Source organism: Enoplosus armatus, chromosome 14 (genome assembly GCF_043641665.1).
Source record: "Enoplosus armatus isolate fEnoArm2 chromosome 14, fEnoArm2.hap1, whole genome shotgun sequence".
Classification (NCBI taxonomy): Eukaryota; Metazoa; Chordata; class Actinopteri; order Centrarchiformes; family Enoplosidae; genus Enoplosus; species Enoplosus armatus.
The window spans coordinates 17,271,629-17,293,816 of NC_092193.1; the positions used below are offsets into that span (position 1 = coordinate 17,271,629).

General features: G+C 39.6%; 2 protein-coding genes across 2 annotated transcripts; both read right to left on the reverse strand.

The window, feature by feature from the left end:
• Positions 1-3,006: 3,006 nt before the first annotated feature.
• LOC139297042 (complement factor H-related protein 4-like) lies at positions 3,007-9,708 on the reverse strand. Its single transcript, XM_070919627.1, has 8 exons — positions 9,696-9,708; positions 5,949-6,140; positions 5,365-5,544; positions 4,959-5,198; positions 4,633-4,686; positions 4,124-4,288; positions 3,464-3,489; positions 3,007-3,318 (listed from the first exon to the last, which is right to left on the reverse strand). Exons 3-8 carry the CDS (start codon positions 5,459-5,461, stop codon positions 3,307-3,309), a joined length of 594 nt encoding a protein of 197 aa, XP_070775728.1. The 5' UTR covers positions 5,462-5,544; positions 5,949-6,140; positions 9,696-9,708; the 3' UTR covers positions 3,007-3,306.
• Positions 9,709-15,098: 5,390 nt separating this feature from the next.
• On the reverse strand, positions 15,099-18,076 carry LOC139296437 (complement factor H-related protein 1-like). Its single transcript, XM_070918839.1, has 7 exons — positions 18,019-18,076; positions 17,739-17,930; positions 17,155-17,334; positions 16,749-16,988; positions 16,423-16,476; positions 15,256-15,281; positions 15,099-15,110 (listed from the first exon to the last, which is right to left on the reverse strand). Exons 1-7 carry the CDS (start codon positions 18,074-18,076, stop codon positions 15,099-15,101), a joined length of 762 nt encoding a protein of 253 aa, XP_070774940.1.
• Positions 18,077-22,188: the final 4,112 nt, after the last annotated feature.

Consider the following 22,188-nt stretch of genomic DNA (forward strand, 5'->3'; position numbering starts at 1 on the left):
ATAATGACTTGAACACAGATTATCAACGTGCTTAGAGGCCTGGTCATGCTACATGCACGGCTCTGACACAAATGACAGATGATTGGCTAAGTGAGCAAGACAATAGGAAGTGGGGAGGGCTCAACAACTCCAGCAGAAGTCATCTCTTTCAGTTGTTCGTCCGCAGTGGCTTGTTTACCTGGGGACATTCGGTAAGGCCTTTGTTTTATTGGCACACAGTTAGTGGTATAGATGGTGTGTTGCAAAGCATCAGTTATTACAGGCTGATTGGTACAGACCTGTGGATTAGATTCAAAGAGATGTCGTAATTGTCTCTTTTCTCCATCTTGTAAGTGAGCTTCAGACACAGCAACATTGATGTAATCTTGACTTCCATTTGCTCCAAGGACAGAATGGGAGGTGGAAAGAAGGTAGTTAATTTAAAAGTTAATTCCACCCAGAGGAATTGGATGCATTGAATCATCTCATGTACAGAATGAGTGAGTTATCTCCATCTGCTCCTGGTGTGTGAGACTGAAGTCTGTGAATTCAGTGATGAGTTGCACTCATATACTCATACTCATATAACTGCAACTTCACACAGGAATGCATTTCAATGATATTCATAGATTCTGGATTACCCAAGGAGCAAGAAGGAGTAGATGTAAGTTTGAGAATTTTAAACTAGTTAATTGAAGTTTTTGTAGAAAAACCATATCGGACACAAATTATCCTTCAAAGCACAGTATGTTTATATGTTGGAAAATATGTCTGATATATCATATATATTATATGTTAAATATGTGTTAAAAATGCTGCAGAGGAGGAATTGTGTCTCATTTTAAGGGTGGTCACCACATTTTCTGCACAATGGCATTCACGATGATCCACACAGTTACCTCATTTGCAGTTCCAAATAATACATAAATACAATAAATACATACAACGTCTGATACAAGGTTACATCTGTTGAACCTGTACCATGTTGCATAAACTCCTGTAGTGATCCTTTTTAGCCGTGCTAGCAGCATGGCTTTGGGGATGGCAATGTTGATCGGTCAGTCGGTCCACCACTTTAGTCCGGACTGAAATATGGATAGAAGGATGAGTTGTTCTAACTTTGCTATCTTATTAATAGTTGTTCTTTTATGTTTGTAATTTTGAGACCTGCTTGTGGTCTATTTGGTCAACTGTGTGTGTGTATATGTGTGTATTTTAATAGTCACAGTTGACCATTGTGGTGGTGCTTATCAGTTTAGGTTTAAAGTATGGTGTTGGGCTGGCAGGAGCCTCTGTATTAATTATACACCAGTTGATCCATTGTGTGGCCCCCCCCCCCCCCCTTCACACTGAAGAAACCCTTTCTTTCTTCTCTCGCTGGACAGGAGCTCTTGGGCCTAAGCTAAACTAACGGGCCTATAAAGGTATTGTACAATATCTACGCACAGCTAATGTGTTGTGGTGCCAGTTTGTATTGTGGAATGATTTACCCATCTGTCATAATTTATATCTATTCTTGGAATCACCTCTCGTGTCCAGTGTTTTAGAACCTGTGTGACCTTTTTGAGTCCCTAAAGTGGTTAAATCTCTTAATAATTTCCTTGGGGTGCAATTCCCCTAGGTGGCGTAGTTGACCTTAGCTCCTGCCACATTAGGGTTCAGTGTCTTTCCCAGGGATACATCGACGAGCCGCTGATCGAACGCTGATCCACTCTACCCTGCTCTAGCTCCTGTGTAACAGTGCTAACCACTGCAACACCATTCCACCCATTTACTCTTGCAACTAAACACCTGCAAACTTTATGACATTCTCGTTCATTCTCATCGCCCGATCAGATGCTGGACCCCCGAGAGCAGTCCTACCTGGGCACGCTGCTGGGACTGGATTCAGCTTCCTCTGTGCAGAACATCTCTAACTCTGATCACACACACTGATGCTCCTCAGCCAAAAACTGGTCCTTTAAGGCACAGTCCAACAAACTTTTTAATAAGAAGAACAGAAGCTTCAGTATTCAGTATCCATCATGACGGAGGGCGATTATTGCCTCCTACGTAAAATGTTTCAGTCTAAGACAAAAGCTACACAACTGCAGTTGATGCATTTAGGCTCTGGTGCAGCACGGGGTGACCTCTTTGATGTTCAGCCTGATCTCAAAGGAAATTCACACCGTATTGTCACCAAAATAAATGCATTTATGTGACATGTTAAACTGTGTGGATTTAGACAGAGTTTCTTTACTGAAACTGAACTGAAACTGAAAAAGACACGAGTGGGAACATTTTTGTACCAATAAAAATGAAATGAAAACACAAATTTGAAATGTTATTAAAACCAAGGCTGCCGCTTGTGTTTTTGAGTGTGTACCATTTTTATTGTATTTTTAAAAGACCCAAAGCAATTTGTTTTTTTAAGGGATCGGTCGATCGGCAGAAAAGTAACTGATGAGAATTTCGATAAATTGTTGAATCATTGAAGTCATTCATCCAGTAAAAATAGCAATCATGAGCTGGTTCTCGCGTGTCAGTTTTGGTCCTTGTAACTTATGATGAACAGTCACTATAAATAAATATCTACAGGTAAACTGACAGTAAAAAGAATCAGTGGTGGCAGCCTGGGAATACTGAGTAAAGTTAATCTGCAGGATACTTAAGGCTTTTGGTTTGAGTTTTTTTATTCATGCAGCGTCCATATGAGCACAATGATTACGTATCGGAAGTCGATGTATTTATGTATGTGTGCAAGAACCTTATGTTAAATATGGACGTTAAATCATGTTTTGTTAATTGATAAATAAGACATTTCTGAAACAGTGGCGATGCTCTTCTCAAACTCATCATGTGTCATGATCAATAAAATCTGATTTGAAAAGGTGGATGTTTTTTGAGTTATTCGCCCTGTGACACACGGCCTGTCCGGGTCGTAGCCCACCTGGAAGAGCCTCCAGGATCAGGATAAGCGGGTATGGATAATGAATGGATGGATTGCTTTTGGGAGACGATTTAGACACAAAAACTCTGCAGACACAATTCTGGAAAGATTAGTGTTGAAATTCCAGTTGAAGACTTTATTCAGGCCAAATACACACCCTGTTTATCTGCTATTTGTTTATTGAGTTATTTTTGCAGCTTTGAGCATACAAACAGCTTGCTCCTACATTATGTAGGCATGCGTAGATCAACATGAAGAGCCAGAAAGATGTTTCTGACCAACCCAACACTGTGAGTGACGGCATAATTATGACTTAGTTGTTTCCAGGCTGGCATTTGTTTTCAGTCGGTGGTGAACGAATCCAAAGGCAGCAGTATCTTCCCCTTGGTGATACAGCCTTAGCAGGTACCCTAGTTACAAGACAGAGGTTTCACAAACAATAAACAATCAAATCAACAGTAGTAGTGCTTCATGGGAGACACTTCAAGATGGAGGACAACATCAGCATAAATACAGTGTGTTTCTTTAAAAAGTAGATTCAGGAGTAACACTCACCGCACCCAGTTGCAAACGGTTACAACCTGAAAACAATCGTAAAGAGACACACAGTGAATATGTGAAGCAGCTTATTGACTTCTCATAGGGAGGTGAGGTCTGTGATTTACTAAATGTCTGCAGGCTTCTAACTGTTTTCATGTAGAGGAATAGTACTATTCTCTATTAGCACTAGCATGGTGCAGAAGCCTATAGTGAATCAGCATGTGGCTTCATGAACTGTATTTGTTAAATAGCTGAATGTGCTTCCCCTCTTTTCTTTTCTTTGGCGCAAAGTTAACAAAAAACTAATATCAACGGCCATCAGGCGTATTTTGTTACCTTTGGACAGAGCCAGTTGTTTCCCCCTGTTTCCAGTCTTTATGCTAAGCTAAGCTAAGCTGCTGTTGACTGTAGCTTCATATCTATTGTACAGACATGAGAATGGTATCAGTCTTCTCATCTAAAGCTGCGTTTCCACAAAGCAGTCCAGTTCAGTTCAGGTTGTTAGACATTACAACGATTATTTTCGGGTTTCCATTGGCAAAAGTTGTGGATGTGAACCACTCCATTCTGTGATAATCTGTTTTCGCAGATACCAGAAAACAATGGTGAAAAATCTACCTACTGTATTTCTTTTAATGGCATATTTATATGTAATGAGCTGATAGAGATACTTACATCTGGTAAATGTCATTTTTCCATCAGTGCACTGGCCGTCAGAAAAATTTTCAAATTTCCAGACATCCGTACATTCGAATCTGAAACTCCCACCATTTTCTATATTTTTAACTCCGGCTGGTTTGAGTTCAGAATGGTCAGCAGTGTCGACAGTACAGTCGCCAGCTGCACAAAGGAAACAACAAAAAACCTGTTAACTTCTTTTTCCAGCCGACCTCTTTGACAGACCTTTGGAATTGATCTGGAAACAAATATTTCAAACTGTCATAGTTAAAATAGCTTAAAATTCACCCCATATTTTGATTTCCTCAGCTTCACTGATGGACCCAATCTATCCCCAAATCACTCAACAAGGTTATTGATAAGAGCCGTGGTTATAGATTCAGCTTTGTAATTAACTGGCCAGCAATTAAATGAAACAGCTAATTATTTCCTCTACAAATGTGGTGAATCGGCTGAGATATTATCTGGAACGTGATGTAAAAGGAGAAATGAATGTACTTATTTACTTGTGATTGGAGGATTGGTCTCTGTCTCGTACAATTCGGGTCTGGTAGTAGGTCCTGTAAGATACAGTGGAAACACCAGTTAGTATCACACTGGGATGTTGTTTTTATGCATTTCTTCCAGAATGTCTGAAGAAATTTGTGTAAAGTTGTAAGGTTGTCCTTGCTAGAGGAAATCTAATCTTCAATCAGTGACATTAACATCTAAAATATTATGTTCTTCATCAAAACCAACAAATCAAGTCCCGTACCTGGTCTGGTTCGTCAAGACATTAGATACACAATATATACATATTAGAGAAATTAGATAAATGGATATATTAATTTACCCTTTCCAGCAGATGCAGTGTTTCCCCCACCTATTCCTCCCTCCTTGCACAGTGGGCCTTCAGTCCACGCTCCAGCTGTGCAAGTGATGAATTTGTTGGACTCTGCTGCTCCCTCTACAGTATATCCATCTTCACATTCATACCGCAGTTTTGAATCTACAGCAAACACCTCCTGGTATCTCTGATGAATGATGACTGCGTGGGGGATTCTAGGGGGCTCACTGCATGCCTGGATACTTTCTGTAAGTAAGAAAATAAATCATGAATAGGAACAGGAGAAGGTGTCCAGATGGAAAAATACTGGATTGTTGTAGTTGGCGACATGAGTTAAAGATTTAGACACTGATATTATTCTGGTCACTGTTAGTTTTACAGCTCACTGGTATAGAACATCTGACAGACTTACTCTCACAGACTAGCACACGGGACCATTCTCCTTTTATACATTTAGCTGTGGCTCTGTGGTCTTTGTGTTCATATCCTTCGTCACATGTTATCCTCATTGTCTTTCCATCTTCATACCAAGCCTTTGAGCTTTCAGGCTTTTTTTCATTGGGGATAGTTGGTGTAATGCAGGCTGTCTCATCTGAGGAAAAATAGAAACAAAACTACAGTCAACATTTGCCTTTTATGAATGTATAAGACGTTAAACGATACAGAGTTTCACAATAAAGAAGCAAAGATATGAGAAAAAACAAGCATAACTTTGTGTAACAGAATTTTCAACACTTGTTGGTTTATTTTAAAACATTGCATCTAAAACGCCATGCTGAACGGTGAAATGTCATTTTCATGCTGCCTGTTTATTTAATTTCGGCAATAATAATAATCTGGTGTGATTATTCTCTCTGTCTTCTAATATTCTGTATTCTAGTATTCTGATAAGTGAGGACATTCCTCAGGTGTACACAAAGCTGCACAAAAACCTTGAATTTTAAGGTTTCAAAGCACCTTCATACAACCCAGTAGAGATATTTCTGAAACACTTACTAATACATTCTGGTACATGAGTCCATTTGCCGTCATGACATGTGCTTTTTGCCCACCATCCTTCCACTACTGGTTTACGGTCTTTATCGCAGGCATAAGTGAGGGTGGTGTTATCAGGATAAGTGTCTTGTTCAGGGACAAGATAACCACCACTCAGGAGGGGCGCTTCACAATGCTGTGGGACACTTAGTGCTGAAATACAACGACAAACAAAAGTACATATTAAACATGTATTTAACAAATTAAGATGTTTCTAAGTGACAGAATTGAATTTTCTTACCATGCAGCACCCCTGCAAACCAAACCAGGAGAACAAATCCAATATATCTCACGCACATTTTGTCAGGGATTAAAATCACCACAACAAAGCAGAGCTGAGAGCCCAGTTCAGATCTGGACCAGTTAATAATTGTCAAGGGCATTTCCCCAAAGAGCTAAGAACTTAAGCAATAGTTAACATTATGCTGACTCACTGTCATCACGCTGTTACTTGGAAGCCAACACACAAATGTACAAATAGGCTTTGTGTACTAATCAGATCTGTCACATTTTGCATAAATATCTTGCTCAATGAGTTCGTTAAACAAACTACACAGATCAATGTTATGTACAGCTTTTGTTTAATTTGCTGTCACATTTCTACCTTGATTTGAATCATTTTCCCCCCTCTTACTACACACTACAGTACGCACCATGAAAATATCTAAGAGGAGGGTTATCCGCATTCCACAAAACACTGCTCTTGTTATTTCCCATTTGTCAATTTGTTTAAGAAAAGCCCAAAATGGTCCAATGGATTTCTCAGACAATGTTTTCTACAAAAATCTATGAGATTGTTTACAGTCCAGATTTCAAGTTGATTGCTGGACTGCTGTGATCAGAGGTCAGCACTATGAAATACGTTCCATATTAGCTCTTGGTGATGGGGTGTTTACCTTGTGGTCATGCAGTTTGTCTTTGAGTTCCAGCTCTAAGTCTGCTGGATCCTCATGTGCTCTGCATCATTTCATTTTTTCATGGAGGATTTTTACATGTCTCAGGAGGAAAAGCACAGGCGTAAATAATAAAATGAATGATGGCTGAATACCATTCAGCTGCTTCAGTTGCAGGGTCCTTGTATTGTGCACACTGACTCACTGTCACGCGGTCATGGTTTATTGAGACACTTCAGTAGAACAGATTGTTAATGTTATTTGTAACACCTGTGCCTTCCCACAAGTCAAGATGTCAGCTGTGAAAAAGACCTTTTAGAATAATTGGATTATAAATTGGATTGACACACACTGCTCCACCCAACACACAACAGGTGGCCAATCAGAGCTCCTGCTGTTGCTCTGTGGGTTGGACGTTTTAGGTGACACATTGCTTATGTGCCTTTAGCCGTCTTTAAATTGAAGCAATCATAAGTGCATATGTAAGTGTGTAGATAGAATCTGTAGGTAGAAACATACGTAAATGCTGTCTTAAAAAATACATTTTGTGAAGTTATTTTTAAATTCAGTTAATAATTCATCATTCAAATACAGAATGAAGGAAATAAAAATATTATTAAATGTATCTATTTTATCCCATGCATCCTTTTTATAATTTCCAGCCATGCTAGGGTTGTGGCTCTACTGATGGTAAGGTCGGTTGGTCGGCCCACCACTTTGGTCCAGACTGAAATATCTCAACTAGTATTTTAATCTGTCCAACACAGACAAAATACCAGCAGCACTAATGATATTCCCGTCCTTGTGTCTTTTGCTAATTAACAATTGTTAGCATGTTAGCACGCTAAAAGATGATTAATATGGTAACCTGCTAAACTGTGAGCTGTCAAAGAAATAAACCATATGATTAAGTTGTCCTTAGAGATCGTGTTTTATTTCATTTTATAGATTGAAATAAAAAGCGAAAAATTGATTTTTAAGATGTCCAACACAGGATAGAATAGGAAAAAAAAAGGTTTCTGGAAACAAATGCTTTCAGATTAGATTCTACCAACATGAAATAGTTAGCAGCACAGCCTCCACAAATAAACATGGTGCATAAAACATAATATTTCACTTCAGGTTTGAGTTTCCTCAGTGTTTTATGGGTGGACTTACTGAGTGGCCAGAAATGATTTTGACCCAAGCACTGAACTGCACTTACATAGTTTTGTGTGTACTGTACATTTCCTACCAAAACACCAAGTAAATGCATACACAATATCTGATACATGATGTAAATGAATCTTGTAAACTGTAATCTGTCAAACTGGAATGTTGTATGCATTCCTTACAGATTACTAATGTCTAATAACTACTAAAACAATAGTAATATCCATGTCCATATTTCTTACTTAAATGTATTTCACTTTCTGTCTCACATTTAGTTCAGGTGCAGTACTTACAAACCACAGCAATTGAATTCGCATCTAGCTAATCAGCACTTTTGACAGTACAAGTTTTAACTTTGTAATGTCAGCACTGATAAGTTCTATCTGCTATAATCAAGATTTTTATATGAATAGTGAATCAAATGACTATGAGTTTATGTGAAATGGTTCACTATTTGTGAAGAACCCCTCAGCTCTAGAAAGCTTTATAGCATCTTTCAGCGATTGTTTTGGTTTTGCTGTATGGTCACGCAGTAAGGGGTCTGCTGGATGTGCTGAAGGGGGCCTGGGAGGGACCAAAACCTTATGTATTAAAGATGAGAGACGAGCTTGAACAGTTCCAGAAGCTGGCCAACGCTCATCTGGTCAGTGCTTAGCAGCGTCAAAAGCAGAACTATGACAAGTTGGCTTGCTGGAGGTTCTTCTAAGAGGGCCAGAAAGTTCTGCTTCTTCTTCCAACATCAGAGAGTGGTCTCTTAGCCAAGTGGCAGGGGCCCTATGTGATCAACAGGAAAGTAGGTCCTGTCACCTACGAACTGTACATGCCAGATCGCCGAAGGAAGCATCAGGTATTTGCTGAAGGAATGGCTGGACAGACCTGCATCATCAATACAGTTGTGGGCTCGCACTGTGGTTGAAGAAGAGGAACCACAGGAGCACCTGTGCAGGTGAAGAGCAGTCATTCCCAGATCTTAGTCATCTTGCAGCAGACCAGCAGGAGGAGCTAGATTCATGCCTGTTGAGCTCTTCAGCACCAAGCCAGGTTGCACGGACCTCATCCAACATGATATACGGCTACGTTGTCCCAAAGAGACATTCAGGAAGGTCAATGAGCTGAGGTGTAAGCCCATGAAGGGTATTTGATTTCCTGATTATGAGTTTACTGTGCAGTTCACCCGCTTGGTTTTTGGTACTGGCTGAAGCAGTCTTGGGGTTAATTGAACACCCTTTAAATAGTCAGTTGAGATTTTTGCTATAGGAGGGGAGAGAGAGACTTGAGGCTGTGCTGCCATTCACACATGCTGTTAGTTTGAGTTGCTATGAGCTAATTTCCTTAGTTTCTTTGTATTTTTTTCTTATTTTATTTTAGTTGCATGTAACATGGAGAGCACTTTAAATAAATATTGTTTTGTTTTAATCTTACTGCTCTCATCAGCATTGTTTTCAGCAAAAAAAAGCTCTGATAAACTGTACACTACCTTGCCAGAACCTGTGATAGCCATGGCCACACAGGGTAATAAAATCCCAATTCACACTCTCACCTGATTAGTTTGTAAACCTACACAGGTACTTTAGTTTGCAGTCCACAATACTTTATCAATTAACATCACAATTTGTTTGGTAATTCGTTGTATTAATCATTTGTTTCTTTGTCTTTGAGTTACCATGGTTGTTGGGGAGGTTCCTTCCTGGTCCAGAAAAAGGTGTGGCTGAGGGCTGAGGGCTTTTAAATCCTAGAGCCAGCTCATCAGGCCAAACCATGTGCCGCCTTGTTATGGGGGGGATTTGGGTTTAGGTAGTTTTGCTTTATATTTAGTTGTAGTTGGTGTACATTTTGTTTACCCCTTGGGTTTTACTTGCTTTGGCTGATCCACTATATATCTTCCGTTGTGGGTCATTGTGGCAGGTCAGTTTGTTCTGTTAACACCTTGTTGAGTTGTTATATTGAGTACAGTTATGGTGCGTTGACCTCTTTTATAGGCCTAATTATCAACACCTTGGTTTATAATTGTTTTGCATTTTTGGGGTAAATAAAAACCCAGTTTTTCCAACTCCTGTTTCCTTGTTGCCTTACTGCTTGGTCCCTGACACACCAAACAGCAGGCAGACAAAGCTGCAAAGTTAGTGACTTGCTGATGAACATAAAGAGCTTGAAAACATAAAAACAGAGCGAAAAGGAGAGTTTTTCTTCTGTTTTGGTCCACCAACTCCTGAGAAAGATATCTGGCTCTTTAGCTGCTCAATACTCCACTATGTTCCCCAGCAGCACTATATTTAGCTAGGTAGTTGCTCACTTTGCCCTGTCCTGTTCGTTTATGTTCATTGTTGCAGCTATAAGTCAGCTCTGTTCCATGAGAATAAGTCTCTTGCTTTGGGGCAAAGAAACCACCATCCAGTGTGGGAGCACTACAGGACTGTGTTGCATTTTGTGCTAAAATACAATCATGAGCAAGATTACACTTTATTTCTTTTTAACAAATTCAAATGGCTGCATGTGAAAGTATTCAATATTCTTACCATGATGCACTCCAGGAAACCAAATCAGAAGAAAACATCCAAGATGTCTGACGCACATTTTGTCAGGAGTGAAATCCTCCAACGACAAAGTAGAACTGAGAGTCTAGTCCAGATCAGAACCAGCTAATAACGGTTGAAACAATGTTTGTGGAGTAAACATGCAGGCATCATGCTGTGGCTCTGAAGCCAAAAGAAAGATGGGCAAATAGGCTGCATGCACACGCACACACCTACAGAAAAGAGAAAAAAATACTCTCTACGTTAAAGTCTTTCCCCTCTTCTACTTTAGAAATGCAAATTATTATTATTATTATTATGAGAAAGAAAATGTTTGGAACTCTCCAGATTCAGATTCAGTCACTTTGGTAAAAGTATCGTGTTTAAATGAGCTTCCTAACAAACATTATTTTGTTCAGTTTTGTGTTCAGTATTTCTTCTTGACCTCAGATGATACTGTTCATTAAATTCATTCATCTGTCACATTATGAACTTCAAGGAGCAGCACAGTTTTTTCTATTTACTGGATTAATTCCATGTTGGTTCATTTGTTTGGGAAAGGCCTGTGACAATGATTAATTTGTCCCCACAGTAGAACTACCAGGCTACCAGTGGATCGTTTGCTATACAACTCTCTCTACAAAGATCTATTTGACTATTTACAGTCCAAATTTCAAAATGATTTCCTGGACTGGTCTGATCAGAGGTCAGTCTTGTGCCTGCCCTGATTCAGTTATTTATCCAGTCCGGCCTTCACCTCTTCTGAATTAACAGATTATCTAAAAACACATATTTGGCCTTCGATTGCTTCTGAGAACAGCAGACACCTTCAGTTCACCCACATCTACATAGATACTCCACCATTATGTGAGAATGACACTCAACTAGCCATCCACTTACAAGAGCAGATATTCTAATGTTGACAACATCGTAAATCAACTTTATTTACAGGTGTGTATCTGCTTAATAAATGCAAGGATAGACCACCAGGTGTAGATCATTTAAATGTTGAATTAATAATAACAATAACAAGAATTGTTGCCAATTTAATTGCTGTCATGTCTGTCATATTATTTTAAGTATCGAAAAAGGTATCTATCCACAGCCACGGAAGATGGCAAAAGTTATTCCACTTTCAAAAAATCCGGCTGCACCATTTTCTGGCACAAATAGCCAACCTATAAGTTTGTTACCAGCTTTAGGAAAGGTAATGGAGAGAATTTTTTTGAACAAGTGCAAACTTATTTTGATGATAATGACTTGAACACAGATTATCAACGTGCTTAGAGGCCTGGTCATGCTACATGCACGGCTCTGACACAAATGACAGATGATTGGCTAAGTGAGCAAGACAATAGGAAGTGGGGAGGGCTCAACAACTCCAGCAGAAGTCATCTCTTTCAGTTGTTCGTCCGCAGTGGCTTGTTTACCTGGGGACATTCGGTAAGGCCTTTGTTTTATTGGCACACAGTTAGTGGTATAGATGGTGTGTTGCAAAGCATCAGTTATTACAGGCTGATTGGTACAGACCTGTGGATTAGATTCAAAGAGATGTCGTAATTGTCTCTTTTCTCCATCTTGTAAGTGAGCTTCAGACACAGCAACATTGATGTAATCTTGACTTCCATTTGCTCCAAGGACAGAATGGGAGGTGGAAAGAAGGTAGTTAATTTAAAAGTTAATTCCACCCAGAGGAATTGGATGCATTGAATCATCTCATGTACAGAATGAGTGAGTTATCTCCATCTGCTCCTGGTGTGTGAGACTGAAGTCTGTGAATTCAGTGATGAGTTGCACTCATATACTCATACTCATATAACTGCAACTTCACACAGGAATGCATTTCAATGATATTCATAGATTCTGGATTACCCAAGGAGCAAGAAGGAGTAGATGTAAGTTTGAGAATTTTAAACTAGTTAATTGAAGTTTTTGTAGAAAAACCATATCGGACACAAATTATCCTTCAAAGCACAGTATGTTTATATGTTGGAAAATATGTCTGATATATCATATATATTATATGTTAAATATGTGTTAAAAATGCTGCAGAGGAGGAATTGTGTCTCATTTTAAGGGTGGTCACCACATTTTCTGCACAATGGCATTCACGATGATCCACACAGTTACCTCATTTGCAGTTCCAAATAATACATAAATACAATAAATACATACAACGTCTGATACAAGGTTACATCTGTTGAACCTGTACCATGTTGCATAAACTCCTGTAGTGATCCTTTTTAGCCGTGCTAGCAGCATGGCTTTGGGGATGGCAATGTTGATCGGTCAGTCGGTCCACCACTTTAGTCCGGACTGAAATATGGATAGAAGGATGAGTTGTTCTAACTTTGCTATCCTATTAATAGTTGTTCTTTTATGTTTGTAATTTTGAGACCTGCTTGTGGTCTATTTGGTCAACTGTGTGTGTGTATGTGTGTGTATTTTAATAGTCACAGTTGACCATTGTGGTGGTGCTTATCAGTTTAGGTTTAAAGTATGGTGTTGGGCTGGCAGGAGCCTCTGTATTAATTATACACCAGTTGATCCATTGTGTGGCCCCCCCCCCCCCCTTCACACTGAAGAAACCCTTTCTTTCTTCTCTCGCTGGACAGGAGCTCTTGGGCCTAAGCTAAACTAACGGGCCTATAAAGGTATTGTACAATATCTACGCACAGCTAATGTGTTGTGGTGCCAGTTTGTATTGTGGAATGATTTACCCATCTGTCATAATTTATATCTATTCTTGGAATCACCTCTCGTGTCCAGTGTTTTAGAACCTGTGTGACCTTTTTGAGTCCCTAAAGTGGTTAAATCTCTTAATAATTTCCTTGGGGTGCAATTCCCCTAGGTGGCGTAGTTGACCTTAGCTCCTGCCACATTAGGGTTCAGTGTCTTTCCCAGGGATACATCGACGAGCCGCTGATCGAACGCTGATCCACTCTACCCTGCTCTAGCTCCTGTGTAACAGTGCTAACCACTGCAACACCATTCCACCCATTTACTCTTGCAACTAAACACCTGCAAACTTTATGACATTCTCGTTCATTCTCATCGCCCGATCAGATGCTGGACCCCCGAGAGCAGTCCTACCTGGGCACGCTGCTGGGACTGGATTCAGCTTCCTCTGTGCAGAACATCTCTAACTCTGATCACACACACTGATGCTCCTCAGCCAAAAACTGGTCCTTTAAGGCACAGTCCAACAAACTTTTTAATAAGAAGAACAGAAGCTTCAGTATTCAGTATCCATCATGACGGAGGGCGATTATTGCCTCCTACGTAAAATGTTTCAGTCTAAGACAAAAGCTACACAACTGCAGTTGATTCATTTAGGCTCTGGTGCAGCACGGGGTGACCTCTTTGATGTTCAGCCTGATCTCAAAGGAAATTCACACCGTATTGTCACCAAAATAAATGCATTTATGTGACATGTTAAACTGTGTGGATTTAGACAGAGTTTCTTTACTGAAACTGAACTGAAACTGAAAAAGACACGTGTGGGAACATTTTTGTACCAATAAAAATGAAATGAAAACACAAATTTGAAATGTTATTAAAACCAAGGCTGCCGTTTTTGAGTGTGTACCATTTTTATTGCATTTTTAAAAGACCCAAAGCAATTTGTGTTTTTTTAAGGTATCGGTCGATCGGCAGAAAAGTAACTGATGAGAATTTCGATAAATTGTTGAATCATTGAAGTCATTCATCCAGTAAAAATAGCAATCATGAGCTGGTTCTCGCGTGTCAGTTTTGGTCCTTGTAACTTATGATGAACAGTCACTATAAATAAATATCTACAGGTAAACTGACAGTAAAAAGAATCAGTGGTGGCAGCCTGGGAATACTGAGTAAAGTTAATCTGCAGGATACTTAAGGCTTTTGGTTTGAGTTTTTTTATTCATGCAGCGTCCATATGAGCACAATGATTACGTATCGGAAGTCGATGTATTTATGTATGTGTGCAAGAACCTTATGTTAAATATGGACGTTAAATCATGTTTTGTTAATTGATAAATAAGACATTTCTGAAACAGTGGCGATGCTCTTCTCAAACTCATCATGTGTCATGATCAATAAAATCTGATTTGAAAAGGTGGATGTTTTTTGAGTTATTCGCCCTGTGACACACGGCCTGTTCGGGTCGTAGCCCACCTGGAAGAGCCTCCAGGATCAGGATAAGCGGGTATGGATAATGAATGGATGGATTGCTTTTGGGAGACGATTTAGACACAAAAACTCTGCAGACACAATTCTGGAAAGATTAGTGTTGAAATTCCAGTTGAAGACTTTATTCAGGCCAAATACACACCCTGTTTATCTGCTATTTGTTTATTGAGTTATTTTTGCAGCTTTGAGCATACAAACAGCTTGCTCCTACATTATGTAGGCATGCGTAGATCAACATGAAGAGCCAGAAAGATGTTTCTGACCAACCCAACACTGTGAGTGACGGCATAATTATGACTTAGTTGTTTCCAGGCTGGCATTTGTTTTCAGTCGGTGGTGAACGAATCCAAAGGCAGCAGTATCTTCCCCTTGGTGATACAGCCTTAGCAGGTACCCTAGTTACAAGACAGAGGTTTCACAAACAATAAACAATCAAATCAACAGTAGTAGTGCTTCATGTGAGACACTTCAAGATGGAAGACAACATCAGCATAAATACAGTGTGTTTCTTTAAAAAGTAGATTCAGGAGTTACACTCACCGTACCCAGTTGCAAACGGTTACAACCTGAAAACAATCGTAAAGAGACACACAGTGAATATGTGAAGCAGCTTATTGACTTCTCATAGGGAGGTGAGGTCTGTGATTTACTAAATGTCTGCAGGCTTCTAACTGTTTTCATGTAGAGGAATAGTACTATTCTCTATTAGCACTAGCACGGTGCAGAAGCCTATAGTGAATCAGCATGTGGCTTCATGAACTGTATTTGTTAAATAGCTGAATGTGCTTCCCCTCTTTTCTTTTCTTTGGCGCAAAGTTAACAAAAAACTAATATCAACGGCCATCAGGCGTATTTTGTTACCTTTGGACAGAGCCAGTTGTTTCCCCGTTTCCAGTCTTTATGCTAAGCTAAGCTAAGCTGCTGTTGACTGTAGCTTCATATCTATTGTACAGACATGAGAATGGTATCAGTCTTCTCATCTAAAGCTGCGTTTCCACAAAGCAGTCCAGTTCAGTTCAGGTTGTTAGACATTACAACGATTATTTTCGGGTTTCCATTGGCAAAAGTTGTGGATGTGAACCACTCCATTCTGTGATAATCTGTTTTCGCAGATACCAGAAAACAATGGTGAAAAATCTACCTACTGTATTTCTTTTAATGGCATATTTATATGTAATGAGCTGATAGAGATACTTACATCTGGTAAATGTCATTTTTCCATCAGTGCACTGGCCGTCAGAAAAATTGTCAAATTTCCAGACATCCGTACATTCGAATCTGAAACTCCCACCATTTTCTATATTTTTAACTCCGGCTGGTTTGAGTTCAGAATAGTCAGCAGTGTCGACAGTACAGTCGCCAGCTGCACAAAGGAAACAACAAAAAACCTGTTAACTTCTTTTTCCAGCCGACCTCTTTGACAGACCTTTGGAATTGATCTGGAAACAAATATTTCAAACTGTCATAATTAAAACAGCTTAAAATTCACTCCATATTTTGATTTCCTCAGCTTCACTGATGGACCCAATCTATCCCCAAATCACTCAACAAGGTTATTGATAAGAGCCGTGGTTATAGATTCAGCTTTGTAATTAACTGGCCAGCAATTAAATGAAACAGCTAATTATTTCCTCTACAAATGTGGTGAATCGGCTGAGATATTATCTGGAACGTGATGTAAAAGGAGAAATGAATGTACTTATTTACTTGTGATTGGAGGATTGTTCTCTGTCTCGTACAATTCGGGTCTGGTAGTAGGTCCTGTAAGATACAGTGGAAACACCAGTTAGTATCACACTGGGATGTTGTTTTTATGCATTTCTTCCAGAATGTCTGAAGAAATTTGTGTAAAGTTGTAAGGTTGTCCTTGCTGGAGGAAATCTAATCTTCAATCAGTGACATTAACATCTAAAATATTATGTTCTTCATCAAAACCAACAAATCAAGTCCCGTACCTGGTCTGGTTCGTCAAGACATTAGATACACAATATATACATATTAGAGAAATTAGATAAATGGATATATTAATTTACCCTTTCCAGCAGATGCAGTGTTTCCCCCACCTATTCCTCCCTCCTTGCACAGTGGGCCTTCAGTCCACGCTCCAGCTGTGCAAGTGATGAATTTGTTGGACTCTGCTGCTCCCTCTACAGTATATCCATCTTCACATTCATACCGCAGTTTTGAATCTACAGCAAACACCTCCTGGTATCTCTGATGAATGATGACTGCGTGGGGGATTCTAGGGGGCTCACTGCATGCCTGGATACTTTCTGTAAGTAAGAAAATAAATCATGAATAGGAACAGGAGAAGGTGTCCAGATGGAAAAATACTGGATTGTTGTAGTTGGCGACATGAGTTAAAGATTTAGACACTGATATTATTCTGGTCACTGTTAGTTTTACAGCTCACTGGTATAGAACATCTGACAGACTTACTCTCACAGACTAGCACACGGGACCATTCTCCTTTTATACATTTAGCTGTGGCTCTGTGGTCTTTGTGTTCATATCCTTCGTCACATGTTATCCTCATTGTCTTTCCATCTTCATACCAAGCCTTTGAGCTTTCAGGCTTTTTTTCATTGGGGATAGTTGGTGTAATGCAGGCCGTCTCATCTGAGGAAAAATAGAAACAAAACTACAGTCAACATTTGCCTTTTATGAATGTATAAGACGTTAAACGATACAGAGTTTCACAATAAAGAAGCAAAGATATGAGAAAAAACAAGCATAACTTTGTGTAACAGAATTTTCAACACTTGTTGGTTTATTTTAAAACATTGCATCTAAAACGCCATGCTGAACGGTGAAATGTCATTTTCATGCTGCCTGTTTATTTAATTTCGGCAATAATAATAATCTGGTGTGATTATTCTCTCTGTCTTCTAATATTCTGTATTCTAGTATTCTGATAAGTGAGGACATTCCTCAGGTGTACACAAAGCTGCACAAAAACCTTGAATTTTAAGGTTTCAAAGCACCTTCATACAACCCAGTAGAGATATTTCTGAAACACTTACTAATACATTCTGGTACATGAGTCCATTTGCCGTCATGACATGTGCTTTTTGCCCACCATCCTTCCACTACTGGTTTACGGTCTTTATCGCAGGCATAAGTGAGGGTGGTGTTATCAGGATAAGTGTCTTGTTCAGGGACAAGATAACCACCACTCAGGAGGGGCGCTTCACAATGCTGTGGGACACTTAGTGCTGAAATACAACGACAAACAAAAGTACATATTAAACATGTATTTAACAAATTAAGATGTTTCTAAGTGACAGAATTGAATTTTCTTACCATGCAGCACCCCTGCAAACCAAACCAGGAGAACAAATCCAATATATCTCACGCACATTTTGTCAGGGATTAAATTCTGCCGAGCGGAGCGAAATACCCAGTTTAGACCAGAACGAGTTAATGATTGTTGAAGGCACTTTCCCAAAATGTTAAAAAATGTGTGTGTAAAAAAAAAAAAGAGTAAAAACTCTCTGTAACTGTGACTCTGACATCACGCTGTTGCTCCGAAGCAAGCATAGACATTACAGACACATACAAACAGGGTGAGCAAGACTCTTCTTTTTTGCACATTTATCCCAGAGATACATGTGAGACACTGAAGAGCACTTTGCCCACTTCCAAAAACTTTAAATAAAATCAATCACCTATTGGTCGTTTTATGTGTCTTAATATGACTTAATTTTAAATTAGGAGAACGTTTCTTATAATTATGTGATGGTAAGTCAGAGTTATGACACATGAAGTGAAATTTATAATGGTACCTGATAATTATGAGTAGTAATAGTAGTCATAATGATTTAGTACTTTACAATTATGATAATAATCTCCATATTGTGATATTATCATACAAACCACATAAACTAGATAGTAAACACATATAACTCCTTAGTCTGATTACCAAGTCAGAATTGTGACAGTTGTACATTTGGTGCTTAAAGGCTTTAGTTTCATCTTTAATTTTGTGTACATTCCAGGAAATGTTTGGCCTGAGTCTTGTCCATGTTTGTTAACACAGGTCAGCACCGACGACAATTGTTTGTCTGTGATCAGAGGTCAGCATTATGAAATACCGAACAAACACAGTCAGACCGACGGTCAGCCAGCAGACACCTGTAAAACAACATATTTGATTATAAAACAAATTAAACTATTAAATTTAAAATTACTTCGAGATTTAGATTGATGTGGACGGTTACAATGTGATCATACAGTTCGTTTTTGTGCTCCATGTGAGTGTTTGATTGCCATCTGCTGGATCCTCACGCGCTCTGCATCGCGTCGCCCAGTCCTAATCACATGTTCCTGATCATCTCAGAGCGGCATGATACAAACAAATACCTACCAATCTGAACAAATGTAAAACAATTTTGCAAATAAACACATTCCAACTTGAATGAATATCAGTACATGTATATGTTCAACTTCGATTTCATAGATCTAATAACATTTGCTTCCTGTGCATATAAATGTCTAAAAGGTTTGGAGAAAAGTGGTGCTCTGAGACTGTTTTCACAGTCTCTGATTCATGAATGCATGTTGCATTTAAGTGCTGTCAGACAACTTGGACATCCAGCTTTCCTGCAAAGCCGGACGTACGCATGCGCAGAGAACCAGGAGAACCCTCACAGCTCTGCACACGACACTTATCCACCAACTTTTGGAGATCTCTATCAAGTTTGCCAACATTAAAAAAATAATAGTCCACTTTTCTAGTCTTCTATTTAATAAAATTGGTGTATATTGTATTCAGTAAAGGATTTTCTATCAATATAAACATCTGGAATTCATGAAGCAGCGCTTGTTTGATCATGGAAATCTGAGTGGAGAAATAGTGTGCTGCTTAAAGCTGTTCACTGTTATGTCACTGGTGTACTTGTAAACTAATATACGGCCTAGAATATATTAATAAGAATACAAGGTGATGTTGTTCAGTCTCCCTCAATTAATGGCATGGGGGTTGCAGGACTCATGAACTTCATAAGCATTTATCAGTTCAGTTTAATTTGAGTGTGGATTTGGAAATGCATATGATTTGCATTCAATGGTTGTTCATGGCTATGCATGTTTATTGGTGGATTAACAGAAGCCATAAACCAATATACATGCAAGGGTACTTTATTATTATTTTCTGATATGTCTCTTAGTGGACACTAGCTGCAGCAAATACAACAAAGGTGTGATTTAACTTACACTGATTATTGTCAGTGCTCATTTGCATAGCTGTGTTTGCCCTGCTATAACGTATCTGTGAATAAGGTCTATAGCTGGTTCCCAGGGGGTGAGACAGGAATGGTACTGACATCATTCGTTGAAGGTAGCTAGCTAATGTTGGTCTGGTCGGGGGTTCTCCGGCTCTGCAGGTCGACGAATCTCCATTCGTGTGGAATTTGGAAGTGGGAGAGGCGTTTTCCCAAAAAGATTAAACAAAATAGCTTGTCTCCCTTTGATTAGACAATATATAATTAAGTATTTTTACTTGGAATATGCTAGTGTTATGTGGCTTTAATTTTGGCAATTGCAAATTCATTGTCTTCACTGTTTGCGTCACATCACGCATGTAGCGGTTGTGTTCCTTTCCTGACCTATAGACATAGACATGCTAATCTGCTGCCTCTGTCCCAACATTATTTGCAATTTGAGAATCAGTTTAATTCGTCTTCACTACGTTGTAGCTAATTAGTTCAGGACAGGTTTGCTTTTTTTTTTTTTTTTTTTTTTACTAGAATATCACAAAAAGAACGCCACCTTCAGCTACAAGGCAGACTTCTTTTCTTTTTAATCTATTATTAAAATAAAGGATCTCCTATATTTGAAATAACTAGCTCGTGAAAAATAAGGTGTGAAAAGTGGCACCGTCTTTTTGTAGTATATCAAATCAAACAGTGCAGGAATGATTGTGCTTCCCATACTGTTACTACTTTTCTCTGTTTCTGCCACTTACTGGTGTCTGAGTGTGTGTGTGTGTGTGTGTGTGTGTGTCACTGCGTCCATGCAAACATAAACATATCACTCCAGTACTTCAGTGCCTTCATTGGTTCTCGATGCAATAAAGAATCACTTTAAACTAAAATTCCACTTCACAAACATATTTGTTAAATGCAATAATGAAGCACAAGAAATGTACAGAAACAAAGAACACACAATGTCACAACAACATGTGTGGAAAGCTCGGGGCTGATGTCTTTGTGTTTGAGCATCTATGTCTTTCCCCATCTGGCCAGTTTAGAGAGCCAAGAGAAGAACTTGTTCTTCTCCTCCTTCTTGGTTGTTTGCTCAGGCTCTGTCAGTGGCTCCGTAACAGTCTCTGCAGAGAAGACCCCCTCCCTGAGCTGTGCTCGCTCCACCTGCAGACGCAGCTCCAGCCGGGTCGGCTCTCTTTCTGGCTCTGCTTCCTCTCTTTTGATGGGGATGTTGAGGTCATATGGAGTCTCATCTCCCCGTTTGGTGTCTGCCGCAAAGCTCACAGTAGGCTTGAGGTGGTTTATGATCTCTGTGGCTGTAAGGCTGCAGGCCAATAAGGCAATCTGAACATCCTCCATCAGCCCCTCTCTACTCAGCCAGGTTTTAGGCAGAACCCAGAGTTTTATTTCTTGTTTTGGGTCTTCGAGGCGTTTATGGTTTTGGAGGAAGACTCTGTTTTTCTTGTATTTCTTTGCCTCCTTTTTCAGCCATAAGTGGATATGCTCCACCATCTCGTTTTCAAAGGCCAGGTTCTTTAAAAAGTTCCACCAGGACACATCTGATGGAGGATTCCCTCACCAAAGTGATCAGATCTGCTTTCACTTTTAGTTTGAGGCTTTGAACCACAGAGTGAAGATGCCCAGCCTCGGTGGTGGAGATAAGCCCATGGTCTCCACCCTCTGGGTTCTGCAGCAGGGAGCTGTCATCAGCTCCACCTCCTCGAAGAAATCAGCAACAACGTACTTTTTGTCCACCCACACAACATAACGGTTGGACAGACAATGCGTCGCTGGTACTCCAGGATGTCTTCGTCTGGGAAAGCCTTCTGGAAGACCTTAGTGTGTCTTATCCAGGATCCATGCTGACCAAACATTTCCTCCTTGACAGACTCGGGGAGAAACTGAGAGAGCAGCCAGCTGTCCTCATCACTAGGTGTCTGGGTGGGAGTGGACTCCTCTGCAGACTCGGCCTTGTACGTTGTGAGGACGGCCTTAATGATGCGATGAGGGATGAAGCTCAGGAAAGTGGAATGCGGAAAGCAATTTGATGTGCTTGGTTGTTTTGAATGGTTTGTCTTCAAAAAAATCCTTAAAAACAGAAAGCTCACACATCAACACAAAACACTTCACATTCTCACACACATATATGCATATAGTAAATTCCCTTTTTTCTTCCTTTTGGCAAGTCATTCTCTTTCAGGAAAAGTTTCTCTAACGTAGGCATAAGGAGAAAAACAAAAGACTTTTCTTTGGTTCTTCCCCTCCTCAC

Bases quoted from the DNA above. Each gene is read 5' to 3' on its own strand.
- LOC139297042 (XM_070919627.1), bottom strand. From the start codon at position 5,461: ATGAGGATAACATGTGACGAAGGATATGAACACAAAGACCACAGAGCC. The intron at 4,687-4,958 runs GTAAATTAATAT...TGTATCTTACAG, and splicing joins CACTGCATCTGCTGGAAAGG to GACCTACTACCAGACCCGAA. The intron at 3,490-4,123 runs GTAAGTATCTCT...GATTGTTTTCAG, and splicing joins AAAAATGACATTTACCAGAT to GTTGTAACCGTTTGCAACTG.
- LOC139296437 (XM_070918839.1), bottom strand. From the start codon at position 18,076: ATGTGCGTGAGATATATTGGATTTGTTCTCCTGGTTTGGTTTGCAGGG. The intron at 17,931-18,018 runs GTAAGAAAATTC...GTTGTATTTCAG, and splicing joins GTTTGCAGGGGTGCTGCATG to CACTAAGTGTCCCACAGCAT. The intron at 16,477-16,748 runs GTAAATTAATAT...TGTATCTTACAG, and splicing joins CACTGCATCTGCTGGAAAGG to GACCTACTACCAGACCCGAA.